The following is a 13474-nucleotide window of genomic DNA, read 5'->3' on the forward strand; positions in this document are numbered from 1 at the left end:
ATTCAATTTTTTATAATTCAAATGACCTAATCTATAATGCCACAAACAAAAAGATTCAACCATATAAGCAGAAATAATATTTTTATTCTTATTAATAATATTGAGTTTGAACATACTCTCTTACATATACCCTTTCCCCACAAAAATTCTTCCCTTAGACAAAATAAACTTATATGCCTCAAAAACAAGTTTGAAACCAAACTTATTCAACAGACTTCCAGACACTAAATTCTTTCTAACTTCTAGTACATAATATACATTATTTAAGGTTAAAACCTTTCCAGACATGAATTTTAGTTCAACAGACCCTTTGCCTTTGATTGTTGCGTGGAAGAATTTCCCATGTACAAGACATTGTCATTTTCACATTGTGTGAACTTTGTGAACATGCTTTTGTCTTTGTACACATGTTTGGTTGCTCCGGTATCAATCCACCATGTATTATCATCTTGTGCCATAATAATTTTAGATATCATTGCAATGAACTTTTCGTTATTACCAGCCTTAGAAGATGATTTCTTCTTTAAAAATCGACATTCATTCTTGAAATGTCCCGGCTTTCCACAATGATAGCATGAGCCCTTTTGTTTCTTTTTGAACTTAGGTGCTCTATCAGTCTGTTTGAACTTTCTCTTGAATGGTTTAGTAGTCTGTACTTCCTCCATAACATGCACTTTGGCATTTTCAAAATTTAGGTTCTAATCTTGTTTTCGATATTCTTCTTCAATACGAAGATGATTTGCCAAAGCCTCAAAAGATATTTCCTCTTTCTTGTGTTTTAGACTTCTTTTAAAGTATTTCCAAGATGGAGGAAGTTTGTCTATTATAGAGGATGCAACAATCATTTCATCCATTTTCATATCATATTGCTTGAATTGATTCAACATCTTTTCAATATCACGGAATTGTTCCATAACAAAACGACCATCAACCATTTGATAATTATTGAAACGACTGACAAGAAATTCTTTAGTTGTAACATCTTTGGTCATGTATCTTGTCTCTAATTTGTCCCATAATCCTTTAGCGGTGACCTCGTTTTGGTAAGTGTCGAACAAACCATCAGATAAACCATTCAATATGTGGCACATGCACATGTAGTCAGCATTGTCCCATTTTTGTCTTTCTCGGGTTACAGCAACAGATTCGTTTTCATTCTCTTCAGGTCTTAGAGTATCGAAAACATAAGCAATCTTCAAAGTTGATAATTAGAAGTGCATCTTTTTCTGCCATCGTCGAAAATTGCCACCATCAAACCGATAAAGTTTGACAAAGTTGGAAGCCAACTCCTTTAGTGTTCCACTTTTATGTGTTGTAGTAGTCATCATGAGATATAACCTTAAAATTTTTAGTACAAATCTCCGGTGAAGAAAATCTTGAACACACGAACAAAACTCGAACAGAAAAAGAAGAAATAAGACAAGGCTCCAAGGCATGTATCAAGTCACTATCTTTAAGGTTATATTCGCCCCCACCTATTTTCGGTGTACAAATAAGTTCTAAGAAAATTAACCTCGATGATACAATGAAGCCAATGATTATTTGCGTTTTGCATTGACGAGAATAGCCCACTACACACTGAGAAGTGTATGACAAGAAACTCAATTTCTATAAAGGATTTCTACAGTAATACTTTATAAAATAATCTAATAATATTAGAAAATGAAGGAAGGAAAGAAAGAATATTAGAATTTGTTGGTGAATTGAAACATCATTCTTATTTATAGGAATTTTTATGTCTCTTCATAGAGACATCTTTCATCAATTGGTGTCTTTCTTAATAATAATGTCTTTAAAATAAACACATAATTATTCATTTAATATTATAACTATTCAAATAATATTATTTAAATAGTTATAATTCTTTTTCAAAAAATCAAATAATATAACTTTTGATTAATTACATCCATTCATTTATAGTTATTGGAACACTATAAATATTTAAAAATGTTCCAACACTATTCAGTTGACCTAAATTATTTCTTTTGTGCCAAAGACTAGGAAAGGACTTAGTGTCAGATGCTCAAAAGTGGCAAAGAAAGGATTATTATTATTCTGAAGTCTATTCTGTCCATATCACTTCTTTCTTCCTAACATAACACAAGGACTGAGAATTACTCTTTTTTCAGATCCCCAAGGTTGGTTTGGCAATGCAAGGATTGAGACCTTGAAGAGCCAAGCACCAAAAGTACAGTTGAAACGGTCAAGTTAAGCACCTTTGGTAACTTACATGAGCTCAAATAGAACCACACCCCCTTTCAAGAGAATTTGAACAATCCAAAAAGAAATAACTCTATATTCCATTAACCAAAAAATGGTTCAATGGCATTCAGTTTCAGTTATTTTGGCTAGGCTTTTGCAAGAAGAATCGTAATTTAAATGATATAGCATCACATCAGATCCAGTAATCAGAAGAAATTCCCTAAACAAAATGATTTGCATAGGATGAAAATGGCCCAAAAATACCATCCTCTCCAATACTGGTGAATGCAATAATACATTTTTTCTTAGAACATATGGATGCAACGAAAATTCATTATGGTATACCATACAGAAGTTTCAATGTGACTTCTATTTCCACTATCTTGCATTTCTACATAGTGCAAATATCAACAATGACAAAGAATTCTTTATGAAGAGAGCAGGTACCTGAAACTCTTTGAAAATAGAAGAAATGGACGAGTTTGTCACAATGGATGAAAGTATCTCAAGCTTCAAGGCTTTGACTTGATATGAATTAGAAGAATAAATGAAGAAGTCTTCATAGTATGGAAGCAAAGAGAGATGGCATTGCTTTAGCAAATACTTGAATATTGCAAACGACCTACTCATTCAAATTAACATAACCATTCTTACCATCTCCAGCAATCAACTTGAAACATAAACTAGGCAGATGACCTAAATCTAAAATTGGTTTTGCCAAATGAAATGACATAACTATATGAATTCTAGAACAATGCAAAATCTTAAATGTTGTTACAATAGAAAACTACGCAATGAACTATTGCATTGACATAAACATACATGGATACATAGATGTACACCCATGTTACATAGTTTGTATGCACAAGTGAAAAAAGAATCAATAAAAATATAGATATGGTGGGATTTAGGCTTCCTTTGGATTCATCGCGCACACAATGCGTTGGAATCTTTCGTATAATTTTGTCTTAGTTTTCAATCTCACTACACCACAGTGATTTGGATGGCTGTTTGGGACACTTGCAGTGGCACAAACATGCTGCACTGGATAGAGATATCTTGACTGGTGCTAAAAGCTCCAGTCTACCCACTAGGGCAATAGGTATTTTTAGTAGACAAAAATACTCATACTTTTATTTATTTTTTTACCATTTTATCCTTGAAAGTTAAATTAATTTCTTTCCCAACCTTATTTGTTTTCAGATTTGGGAACAAAATAGCCATTTTGTTTTTCATATTTGAGAACTTAAAAAGTGATTATGGTTGGTTTCTCCCCTCTTTTTTACTTTGTTATTGGTTGTGGCTGCTACATTTTATCCTTTGCTTTTGTTAGAGTCTGCTTTTTGAAGGTATTTTTCATTAATTTCTTTTCATAGACTTTTGCATAGAACATGTAAACAAAGCTCTAATGATGGTTTCTTTGACAGCCGAATTCTACTGATGTTACTGATGGTAATAAAAAGAGTCAGGAAGGAAGGCATCCTCAGAAAACCAATTATGTAATCTCTCATTTAATTTCGCTTCAAGTAGCACAATGATGGTTGCTCTTTGAATCTGCTAGTGATTCTTGTCTCTTCTTTATTTATCCTAATGTTTTTCCTTTTTTATTTTACTGTCTGCAGCGACAAGAGCAGCTATCTAAATCCATCCAAAAGCAAGAGGTAGTTTAATGTCTCTAAAAATGTCTTTATTCATTTTGAAAATATAGTCATAATCAATTATCCTTTCTATATCCTCATTATTGTTTACCATGGATCTTTGAGAATTTTTTCTTTAGTGTTCATCTTATGGCTTTCATCCTTTGTTTTGATTTTGTTGATCTGATAGCATTTTTTTTCTTTGTCTACATTTCAATTTACTGTTTAAACCTAGATTTATGAAATGTGTCAAAAGTATGGGCTAATATTGCCTACTTGTAAACTCCACTTGTTTATTCCTGCACTATCATCGTATATTAGTTGAAATTACTACCATCTTAAATAATTAGTTATACAAATAATAGAATATCCATTAAGCATATTTACTAGTGTATAGGGAATGCTTTAGACCACGTAACAAACTAATGTAGAACAAGCTACTCGTTTGGCTATGTCTTGTTTTCATATTTTCTAATAAGAATGTTGCAAAGGCTTACCCTTTTTAAAAGAAAAGGGGTTAGGATGATTTGATATTATGAGTAGTTTTACAGTCTCGGCCTTCAGAAACTATGAGATTGATGTCATAACCTTGAGTGATTAAATGCATGCTTTTTTTAGACTAAAGTAAAAATTTAATGACTAGTGTTGCTAAGAAAAACCAAACTACTCAAGTTTGCTTACACTTTTTCTGGTAGAAACCTATTCGTACTATTATTTTAATCCAAATTCTAGAGAATCTGAAGTGGTTTGTCAGCATCAAGTGCAATTTTACACTGGAGCTAAGCAACTTATTGCTTATTTATCCTAATGTTTCCCCTTTTTTTATTTCGCTTCAAGCAGCACAGCGATGGTTGCTCCTTGAATCTACTAGTGATTCTTGTCTCTTCTTTATTTTTCCTAATGTTTCCCTTTTTTTTATCTTAATGTCTGCAACGACAAGAGCAGCTATCTAAATCCATCCAAAAGCAAAAGATAGTTTAATGTCTCTAAAAATGCCTTTATTCATTTTGAAAAGATAGTCATAATCAATTATCCTTTCTATATCCTCGTTATTGTTTACCATGGATCTTTGAGAATTTTTTCTTTAGTGTTCATCTTATGGCTTTCATCCATTCGTGATGTATTATTCTTATTTTTTTATGAAACTATATTATTATATCTAATTATATATTTATGGTTTTATGACATTTAAAATCAAAATAATAATAATAATATATGGTAAAGACACGAAATTTTGTGGAGGGAGATAGTACCTTAGCAACAAAAGTTGTTTAGGATGATGAGCTAACGTTGATATTTTGTGAACTTTGCGTGAATGAAGTCAATGCTGGTAATATACCGACAACTCATCTAAACTCAAAAGGATGGGAAAATGTCATTGCTCTTTTTCAAGCAAAAACACAAAAGAAAAGTATGGAAAACCTCAATTGAAAAATAATTGGGATACATTAAAAAAGGAATGGAGGTTATAGAGGGAGTTGCTTAAGGAATCTACAGGTATTGGATGATGTCCATCTAAAAAGGCAGTCGATGCTACCGAAGAATGGTGGGCTGAAAAAATACAGGTTAGTGTTAACTTTATCACTATTTTAATGCATAAAGTTTATTGAAATTAATAATTTACAATTATAAAAATCTTAATATAACATGTTATGTAGGAAAATTCTGATTTTAAAATATTTAAGAAGAAAGGAATTGAACCACGATTGAATTAGTTAATGTGGCAAATGTTTGGTGGCATTGTAGCCACTGGAGAGAATACATGGGCACCTTCGTCTGGTGTTCTTCCAAGTGGGGTTCCTATGGGAGATGATACACCTAATGAGGGATTTGGTGATTCAGATGAACATAGTAATGAGAATGAAGGTATTCCTCCTAATGAGGTGCCATCAAACCCTTCGAATGAAACTCCTAATCGAAGAAAGCAAACACTTGGGGTTGTACACAGTAAAGGAAAAAAATCAAGTTCAAGTAGAAAATCATCAAGAAATACATTAACTACTCAGATTGAGAAATTGTGTGAGAGTATGGCTAGTCCAAGGAAGTCAGTGAATGAAATTATTTTTCCTCACTTTCAATATACTATTTCAAATGCAATGGATGCTTTACATGCTTTGAGAGATGAAATTCCAAAAAAAAAGATGAACTGTACTATTTTGCCATCAAAATGTTCTAAATACCGGTGAAACGAGAAGTGTTTTTGAACTTAGATCCAGATGTTAGGGTTTGGTGGCTTCGGCATGAGTATGCTGAACAAAATCCAATTGCATCATTTTCGTCCTTGGTAGCAACATCCTCATTTCCCTTCCAACCATACCATCAACCACCTCCACCATAAGCTCCTTAGAATTTTATTGTAATATAACTATACTACTTTTTTATATGTAAAACTAGTATATGATATTTTTATGTTTGGTATTTTTATGCTATGTTTTTATTCAAGTTTCTGTGTTGTATAGAATGTCACAACATATAAATTTATTTTCATTTGATTACTTTTTTAGGTTATGGATGAATTTAACAATATGTATAATAGTTTTGATATAAATTATGATACCCCTAAATTAAGTGAAGAAACTCAACGAAGAATAGCCACAATTGTTACCCAAGTTGAGCACAACAATTATCATGAAGAGAAAGAATATGTGTTAAGCAGTGTATTGGTACACCATGAAACTTATTTCACTATGCAACCGCGTATGGATTCAAATTATACAGGTCAAATGTGGGTGGACGAAGTATTAAAAGGGCACGATGATCGTTGCATGAATAGTTTTAGGATCCCAAAAGATACATTTCACAGCTTGTTGCATGATTTCCAAACAAATTATGGCTTAAAGAATGGGAAAGTATCGGCGATGGAGAAGTTAGCATTATCATTGTACATTCTTGGAAATAGAGAATCAAATTCAAATGCAACAGAGCGATTTCAACGATCTGGGGAAACTATTAGTCGAATTTTTACTGATATGTTGCATATATTTGCTCGAATGGGAATAGACACGATTAAACTGACTAAAGGTAAATTTGAGGAAGTATCGAACCATATTCGACATGATACAAGATATTGGCCTCACTTTAAGGTAAAATTTACAGAATCTTTATATTTTTAAAACATAAATTATTTCTAACTTTTATCTCATTACTTGTATTTATTTTAAAGAATTGTATTGGGGCCATAGATGGAACACACATAAAAGCATGCATTTCGCCTTCTTTTCAAATACCTTATATTGGACGGAAAGGTGAACCAACTCAAAATATTATGACAGTTTGTGACTTCAACATGTGCTTTATTTTTGCACTTCCTGGTTGGGAAGGAACAGCACATGATAGTAGAATTTTTTTGCAAGCACTTAGAAAACAAGAGTTAAAGTTTCTACACCCTCTACCAGGTTGAACTTTAATTTTTTTAATTAATCTTTACATAAAAATATTAAAATTTTTAATTTATTTTTAAACTTGATATTATGTTTTAATTTTTTGTAGGAAAATATTATCTTGTGGATTCAGGATATCCACAAATGGTAGGTTTTCTAGGTTCATATAGGGGGAATGATATCATTTACCTGATTTTTGTCGAGGTAATCATCAAGTATCTGGAAAAAAAAAAGAAATCTTTAATCATGCTCATTCTTCATTACGCTCTGTGATTGAACGAACATTTGGAGTGTGGAAAAAAGTGGCCAATATTAAGAGATATTCCAAGTTATTCATTCAACGAGCAAGTTATTGCAACAATGGTTTTGCATAATTACATTCGAAGACATGCTTGGTCAAATGATGAGGATTTTCGACAATTTGAGAATATACCCGACATGCCAGTTTCTTCAGGCCATTTTGATTGAAGTGAATCAAGTTCTTCTAACAGTGAAAGTGACCTTGAAATCGTGTTGTTAAGGGAAACCATTGCAACTAGTTTAATGAATCCATATTTGTAAAAACATTTTGTATCATAACCTAATTTCTAGTAATAATGAAACTTGTTATGTCTTATGTTACTATTTTTTTTATTAAAAATCATCCGTTTAGATACTTCAAAATTTGATCCAAGTATAATGTTACTATTTGTGAAAATAATATTTATCATTGTTATAAAAGAATATTTAACTATAAAAAATTAAAAATAATTATTATTTTATCTAATAAATAATTTAAATTGATTATATAATTCATTAAAATATTTATAATAAAATATCGAAAGATACATTTTAATATTTTATTAAATGAGTTTATAAATTCACATATTTTAATAATTTGAAAAAAGTAAAATAATTTAAAAAACTTCTATTATATATCAATTCTAATCTGGTGTCTTTAATAGTCATTTTTTATTCTCACCTCACCGCTACAGCTGCGTTTGAATCCAAACACAAACTCGACCATTGTTTCTAATCTCACTGCTACAGTATTCAATCTCACCGCTATAGTAACTAATCTCACCGCCACCGCTATTTTTAACCTCATCGGAGGTAAACACACCGCCCATCCAAACTAAGGGTGGGTTTGGATGGGCGGTGCGTTTACCTGCGGTTAGTGTAAAAACAGCGGTGGCGGTGAGATTAGATACTGTAGCGATACTGTAGCGTGAGACAAAAAGTAAACTAAACGTATCGCACTGCACCCAATCGCCCATCCAAACCCACCTTAAGCCTTAAACCTATGTCAATTGCATTAATAAAATTTTTAATTTACTATTCAACTAAATATTTTTTTTATTTGTTTTTATACATTTTATTTTTATTATGCACATTTTATTACGTTCTTTAGTTGTATATATTAATAATATATTTGGTTGAGTTTATGTCAGAAATTAACTCAATACCGACTTAAGATTGATAATAACACAAAAATAAGAAGTTTATAAATATATTTCAATAAGAACTTTTTTTCAATATATTTAAATACAAAAAGACAAAGTTGTCCATATCTCTCAAAACGATTTGACATTAAAAGTTCATTTATCTAAAAACTTAACCCCACTTTTCCAACTCCCTTTTCTTTAATTCAAACATATTTCTTCCCATATCAATAATTTTTCACTTCAACGAACCAAAAATCGGATAAAACTTATATATGGTATATACAAATTACGGTACGGGGAAACTTGAATTCAAAACCTTCATCTGTGTTACCACTATATTTAAAAATATTTTCATGTATACAAATATAACCTATATAAATATAATTACATACAAATATAAATTTTATATTAATTAAAATTAAAATAATTGATATATAAAAAATTTGTATTAAATGATATGAATTCATATGCATTAATACAAGTTGATATTAATAAGTACACGTGAATTATTAAACAAAATATCACCTTAATATCATTAAGATTTTAACAATTGAATAAAATTTTCTATGAAAAACACAAATTAACTAATTTTTTTAAACTGAAGACTAAAAAAATATTAAAAGATAAATATTTTATTTTTATTTAAAAATAACAAAAAAATTTAATACAATTATAATTCTAACCTTCCTAAAAACATAAATACGCGACCTATATAAGTCATGGGTTCTAAAAGAACAAGGTGATAATAAAATCCTATTGATCAATATTTTAAAAAATTAAAAATTTAGATTTATTTTAACTTAATTTATAATATCTTCTATCAAAATAAAATATGTTTATTAAATTAAATTTAGGCTACATTTTGTCTCATTTATTAAAATATAGATAAATTAATTTATATACGTTAGATAAAAGAGTAAACAACTTATTTGTTAAAATTCGGTCTTTGTACATCAGTAGGATATACATTTAACATATCATGTGAAATTATTTGATTATTTTGTCAACCATATTAATTTTTAACAATAAAATTTTTAATAGAAAATCGATTTATTTTTTTAATAGGAGGTAATTGAACTAATTTATTTATTTATTTTTAGTATAAAGTAGGAATGCAATCCGAACGTGGATACTTTATCCAAAATCCAGTGATACCAAACTGGGTACTTCGATTTTGAGCTACAGACCCGTCCTTGCATGGCTGTCTTTTCACGTGTATGAAAACCCAACCAAAAAAGGGAAAAAAAGGGGGGCAAGTAGTTCATAATCAAATCGATGACAGCCCCCCACAAAAGCCATGAAAGTTTTAAATTATTACAGCAAATATCTTTTAATCCCCCCACTTGCAGACAAATTCAAGTATGAAACTTTAGCTTAAAAGCAAAGTCAACCTTTTTACTTTTGTCTTTCCGAACCTTTCATAAAAAGAGGACAAAATTTTGCCAACCTTCCTCAATCTTTGTTTTCTCCTTCATTTTTTAATCACCAGTCAAAGTTTTCAATACAATTGTTATAATCTCGTGGGTGACAGCTGAGACTTTGGACTGTGGACAGAAAAGTTCTCCTTTTTCACACTTGAATGCTTTGTTTTTCTTTGGTTTTTCTCGACCCTTCTTTATATCAGATTGTTCTCTTTTTTGGTTCTTGTAGTTGAAACAGGTGACAACAAAGAAGACCCAGAGTTTTATTTTGGATGGGGTCTTGTTTTAGTGCTAGAATCAAAGCTGAGAGCCCTCTTCACAACGGTATGCTTGGAAATTTTACAACTTTTCATCGACTATGATGGGTTTTCTTCAAAGTGTTCGTTTTTTGTGATGTTTGTTAGGTGTTTGATGTTATGTTTGCAGGGGCTAATTCAAGATATGGGAGCAAAAATGGTGAAGAGATGGGTGGTTCAAGCAGCAGGGTTTCTTCAATGTCAATGCCTAGAACCGAGGGGGAGATTTTGCAGTCTTCAAATTTGAAGAGTTTCAACTTCAGTGAACTTAGAACAGCCACCAGAAATTTCCGACCGGACAGTGTTTTGGGTGAAGGTGGTTTTGGTTGTGTTTTTAAAGGTTGGATTGATGAGAATTCACTTACAGCAGCCAAACCTGGTACTGGCTTGGTTATTGCTGTCAAAAGGCTTAACCAGGAGGGTTTTCAGGGTCACCAAGAATGGTTGGTAAGTTTCATTTCTTCCCTAATTCCCACCCTTGAGCTCATCAGGTTTCTCAAAATCCTTGCTTTGCTCTTAGATCATTGCTTTCACCGTATCTGTATACACATAAATACATACACACATATATATTTGTATTATTTATCTTGGTTGAGTAAGGTACAATTCAGCTTGGTTAATATCATGTGCACTGACATTTGAAACATAAAAATATGCTTTTTAAAGGGTCGGTTGTAGTTATTTTAGCCAGCTACCTAGAGCCTTCATTACCATCTCCTGTCACGTGTTATTCAAGTTCTACTCTGGTCATCCTCTCGATCGACTCCGAAGCGCATCTTGATTAGTTTGCAATGTTTGGTAATTTAATGATGCAAGTGGATTGCAGGCTGAAATCAACTACCTGGGGCAACTGCATCATCCTAATCTTGTGAAATTGATCGGTTACTGCTTAGAGGACGATCATCGACTTCTGGTTTACGAATTCATGCCGAAGGGCAGCTTAGAGAATCATCTTTTTAGAAGTGAGTTATTCATCTTTACATCTTCCCTTTATTGAGTCAATTCAGTTGCTTACATTTCAGGGGAACAGTCTTAATCCAACATTTCCATTATAATGAAACAGGAAATTCTTATTTTCAACCACTTTCCTGGAACCTCCGGATGAAGGTTGCTCTTGGTGCTGCTAAGGGCCTGGCATTTCTACATTCCGATGAGGCCAAAGTCATATACAGAGACTTCAAAACTTCGAATATCTTGCTTGATTCGGTATGCAAACATGTTTAATTATTGAAATTTTCATTGACTCTGTACATCAAGACTTTAAAACGTAGAATATCTTGCTTGATTTGGTCTGCAAACATGCTTAAGTATCGAAGTTTTCATGACTCTATATCGAGCACTTTGAATATCTTGTTTAATCCGGTATGCTAACATGGTTAATTATTGAAGTTTTCAAGACTATATCGAGACTTTAGAACTTTGAATGTCTTTCTTGATTCGCATGCAAACATGTGTATATCGAAAATTTTCGTGGCTCGTACTTCAGATTTATGCAGCTCACTAACATCTTTGTTCCAATGTAAAAAAATGGCAGAATTATAATGCCAAACTGTCTGACTTTGGACTGGCTAAAGATGGACCAACTGGTGATAAGAGTCATGTTTCGACAAGAGTCATGGGTACTTACGGTTATGCAGCTCCCGAGTATATGGCCACAGGTAGCTTTTGAATTCCCACCTTCACTTTCATATATATGTGCGACATATATTCGGATATTTGAGACACTCATTCTTGAGTAAGAGTAACATAGACTGCAACTTCACTAATCATCCTCCCAATGAAATGTCTGTGCCTCAGTTGAATAACTTTATATCTTATACTATTCTTACAAATGCAACCTTTGCTAGGCAGACTTTTTTCCCTAAGTATTTATGTCTGCCATGTATTCTGGTGTAAGAGACACTACTCTCGAGTTAGAGTAACATAGAATGAGACTTCCCTAATCATATTTTGGTTTCATTCTTTCTTATGAAGGTCATTTGACAGCCAGAAGTGATGTATATAGTTTCGGAGTTGTTCTTCTTGAAATGTTGACCGGCAAGCGAGCAATGGATAAGAACAGACCTTCAAGAGAGCACAGTTTAGTTGATTGGGCCAAGCCTTACCTTACCAGCAAACGCAAGATTTTACACGTTATGGATTCTCGTATCGAAAGCCAATACACACTCGATGCAGCATTGAAAGCCGCTTATCTTGCACTGCAATGCCTTTCTATAGAACCGAAGCTTAGGCCTAATATGAATGCCGTTGTGAAAGCACTTGAGCAACTTCAAGACTCCGGCCGTGATCACAAAGGGGCCCCTCGAAATTCATCTGTTCTTAATTCTCATCAGCATTCAAGGAATGCTCACAAACATCAAACGAAAAATGCAAATGATCTCGGCAACAGAAATACTATCTCATATCCTCGGCCGGCTGCTTCTCCGTTGAGTACATAAAGTAAAAAATACCCGATGCATGCTTTTTATTGTTGCAGTCAATACTTGGATGGACTTGGTATCTTGAAGTGAAGTATATGTGTTCAAATGTCTACCATTTGTACAGTTGTTGAATTCAGTAATATCTGAGTTGTGCATTTTGAATCAATGGGGTGTCAAGGCCTTTATACAAAGCTAATAAAGGCTTCACTTACCTCTTGTTGAAGTGAATGTGGGTTTTTCATATATTTGGAGGATTTATTTCATACAAAATTTCGGTGTATATTTTCTAAGAAAAATAAAGAATCCAACTAAATATTTTATATTGTTTACAAATAATCTTATAGTGATTATCCCAACTTGTTGAAGTTATTTGTTGATAAATAACTATTTTATTAAGAGATGTTTGACTTTAGTTGAACAATTTTTACTTTTCTCTCTTATAATATATAGTTAAAATATTACAATTCTTCCCGGAGTAATCCAGAACGGTAAGCTCAAATTTTTTTGTCCAAATGTCACACAACAAATTTATCCGGAAAAAACAACTGAAGTTAACAATTTAACTTAATTTTTAATAATTTTTAAAATTAAAAAATTAAAAATTAAAATTCTAAAAATAAAAGTAAAACAACTTAATTTCAAATATAATTAAAGTGCATAAATTTAAGACATATTTTAATATAAATATATATTC

The 13474-nt window shown here is 31.9% G+C and overlaps 1 protein-coding gene across 1 annotated transcript; it reads left to right on the forward strand.

Annotated features, from left to right (window-relative positions):
• Window positions 1–10018: 10018 nt before the first annotated feature.
• LOC107904729 (probable serine/threonine-protein kinase PBL9) lies at window positions 10019–13178 on the forward strand. The gene is made up of 7 exons (XM_016831195.2): window positions 10019–10201; window positions 10294–10388; window positions 10491–10807; window positions 11187–11322; window positions 11424–11566; window positions 11895–12018; window positions 12335–13178. Exons 2-7 carry the CDS (start codon window positions 10337–10339, stop codon window positions 12796–12798), a joined length of 1236 nt encoding a protein of 411 aa, XP_016686684.2. The 5' UTR covers window positions 10019–10201; window positions 10294–10336; the 3' UTR covers window positions 12799–13178.
• The last annotated feature ends 296 nt before the right edge of the window (window positions 13179–13474 follow it).

Source organism: Gossypium hirsutum, chromosome D04 (assembly GCF_007990345.1).
Source record: "Gossypium hirsutum isolate 1008001.06 chromosome D04, Gossypium_hirsutum_v2.1, whole genome shotgun sequence".
NCBI lineage: Eukaryota > Viridiplantae > Streptophyta > Magnoliopsida > Malvales > Malvaceae > Gossypium > Gossypium hirsutum.

Coding starts and splice junctions, on each gene's coding strand:
- LOC107904729 (XM_016831195.2), top strand. CDS start 10,337: ATGGGGTCTTGTTTTAGTGCTAGAATCAAAGCTGAGAGCCCTCTTCAC. Junction 10,808..11,186: donor AGGGTCACCAAGAATGGTTG/GTAAGTTTCATT, acceptor AGTGGATTGCAG/GCTGAAATCAACTACCTGGG. Junction 11,323..11,423: donor AGAGAATCATCTTTTTAGAA/GTGAGTTATTCA, acceptor ATAATGAAACAG/GAAATTCTTATTTTCAACCA.